Consider the following 2,680-nt stretch of genomic DNA (forward strand, 5'->3'; position numbering starts at 1 on the left):
GCGTCGGGGCAGATCGTGACCGGGCTGACGGACGACCCGCTGATCAGCTTCAACGACGCGAACCGGTACCACGTGGACAACGAGCTGCGGTACAAGACGTCGCCGGCGCAGCAGCAACACTACCGGGCCGAGCTGGATCGGATCGTGGCGGAGAAGGAGAACCGGGCCCGGCGGCTGCGCTGCTCGGACCGGGAGCCGGCGAAACCGCACGCCGGTGGAGGCACCGGAGCAGCGGGCGGCGGCGGCGGCCCCTGGGGAAGGCCGGGCCCGGGCGGCAAACCGTGGCGCCCGCCGAAGAACGTGGGCCACAACTTCATGAAGTCGCTCGGCTGGACCAACCAGGAGACGCTGCAGGACCTGGACCTGGAGCTGGTCAGCCGGATGCAGCGCCAGCTGGAGGAGGAGAACCGCTTCCTGAAGGGCTTCTCCAACTGCTGCTCGCGCTGCGTCTGCCAGTGCGTCAGCCAGAGCCTCGAGCCGCGCAGCTCCGGGGCGCGGCCGGGGTCCGCCCGGCGCCTGGCGACCGGCGCACCGGACGCCCTGCGCAACTACCCGTCCCCGCCCGCCACAGCCCCAGGTCCACCGGCTCCTCCTCTTCCTCCTCCTCCTCCTTCGCTTCCTGGTGGGACGGTGGTGCGCGTTCCGCGGCTCTGCCACTACCAGCAACACCAGCAGTCACCATCGGGGGCCCCACCACCACTGCCCGGCACGAGGGCCGGACCGGGAAGCAAGGGCTCCGGGGGAGCCACCACGGGGGCGACCGGCGGGCGGCGGAACGGGGCGGGACGGGGCGGAGGGGCCGTGGCACCGACGCGCAACTGCATGATCACCGGCGGCGTCGAGCTGGTGCCGCTGCTGGCCAAGCGCCGCTCGCAGCCACGGCCGATCAGCCTCGGCACGACTGACGTCACCAAGATCGACAAGTACACCGCGAACGGGTAATAGTGGCGAGGGTCATCGAGCCCATCACCCATCAGCACCAGCACCAGCAAGCATGAGCCCCAGAGCACCGCCTCGAACTCGATCGAACCCGGATCCTGCGCAAAACCCCATGTGTACCATGTACCCTCTTCTTGTCTCTCTCTCTCCCTCTCTATCTCTCTTTCTCTCTCTCTCGGTGTATTACGGTCGGGCGGACCTGGCGCTGAACCGGGCGGGGGCTCCTCTCCGCTCCGAGCAGCAGTCTGGCGCGGCGTCACGATGACGGCTACCTGACCGACCTGTGCGCCCAGATGCACCAGAAGCAGCGGCGGGTCGATACGTGGCGGGCCCGGGAGTTCGAGAGCAGCCGGCAGCACTTCGAGACGTGGAGCAGCTTCTGGGGCCGGCCGGGCCACGGGGCACCGCTGCCCAACAAGAACAAGCTCAACCTGGACAGTCTGCTTTACAAGCCGCGCCCGCGCTAAAGCAGAACCTGTACCTCCGTGTGCCTGTGTGATCTATGTGTGTGTGAACGTCGTCGAGTACCGGCGCCGAGTACCTGCGCCGAATCCACACCACCTCACCACCACCAACCACCGTGCTGGTGGCTGGTTCCGGTCCTCGCTGCCGATCGGAACTTTTAGCCGAGACCCGAACCATAGTGGTCGCTGGTGGAGAAACACCAGCACCAGGGAAAACGCGTGTGGAGCAATTTTCTTCACTTGTCGAACGAGCGCAAGTGGGTTGCAAAGTTGCGTTGCTGGCGCCAGGCGCCAGGACGAAAGGAAGAATGGAAAGAAGAAGAGAAAGGACGAAGCCCAGCCCAGAAATCGTTATCGCACGCTGTACATAATGATCGATTACATCCTTGTTACGATTCCCACTTCTGGGACCACCGCACTAACGCCCCAGCCACGTGCTTCACCTGTTTACTGTTAAACCGCGAGCCGCTAGTGTTATCGTTGTTGTTGCCCAAAACTGTTGCCTATAGCCCCAGGCCCCTTTAGCCAGTGTTCGGGCGCACCTGTTGAGAGCCCTGTTTTTTTGTGATTGTTTTTTGAGCCAGGCTTCCGAGAGAGATCCGAGAGCTTTAAGAGCGTAGAACGAGAGTACCTAGTATATAGCTTCCGTAGAGAGCGCCGTGCCGTAGGAGAACGAGTCCGAACTAGCATACGGCTGCCAATCGTGTAGACCCGGGGTCGGGGTCCTTGAGTTCGAGCCCCGAAAAATTCGATATCAATAAAGTTGTCAACCGCCTCCTACATTTGAGTCAACCGTCCGTTTCGTTTAAGTCTCTGCGTTACTCAGCAGCAACGATCCCGCTTTTGGTTGTTTCTTTTAGCCGTACTCCGGAACCGGATAAAACTTTACACAGATAAATCACAGTTTGACAGCTACTGCCATTGAAATTATTATTCCAATGGAGGAAGAGGTTCTTGTAACGAAACGTCACACTGGTGATGTAAAGTGGATTCATTGCGAGAATCCCCAGACGCAAAACGGCCTGGGGACAGCCCGGTCTAAAGCTTCGTCCAGTTAGAATCGGGAACAATTGCATTAGCTCTATCTCGGAGTTGGTTTGACTTTGGAAACATGTCAAGCTGTCAAATTGAAGGTATTTTATTGTGCTTTCAGAAATTTATTCTGTCGGTCGTCGGATGAAATCGCGAACTTTCTTTGGAATGCGTGCCATCACTTTCTGCACTATCTTCTGGTTCACCTCAGCGGCTAATTTGTTCCAATTTCTCGCCATCACCTT

The 2,680-nt window shown here is 60.1% G+C and overlaps 1 protein-coding gene across 1 annotated transcript in view; it reads left to right on the forward strand.

Moving 5' to 3' along the window:
- Positions 1–1,510, forward strand: part of LOC131213397 (translation initiation factor IF-2) — a 4,872-nt gene extending 3,362 nt beyond the window's left edge. Inside the window, exons 2-3 of the mRNA XM_058207432.1 lie at positions 13–938; positions 1,181–1,510. Coding sequence (XP_058063415.1) covers positions 13–938; positions 1,181–1,406 — 1,152 coding nt within the window. The 3' untranslated portion in view covers positions 1,407–1,510. The remainder of the gene's footprint in view (positions 1–12; positions 939–1,180) is intronic.
- Positions 1,511–2,680: the final 1,170 nt, after the last annotated feature.

Source organism: Anopheles bellator, chromosome X, assembly GCF_943735745.2.
Source record: "Anopheles bellator chromosome X, idAnoBellAS_SP24_06.2, whole genome shotgun sequence".
NCBI classification, from domain to species: Eukaryota; Metazoa; Arthropoda; class Insecta; order Diptera; family Culicidae; genus Anopheles; species Anopheles bellator.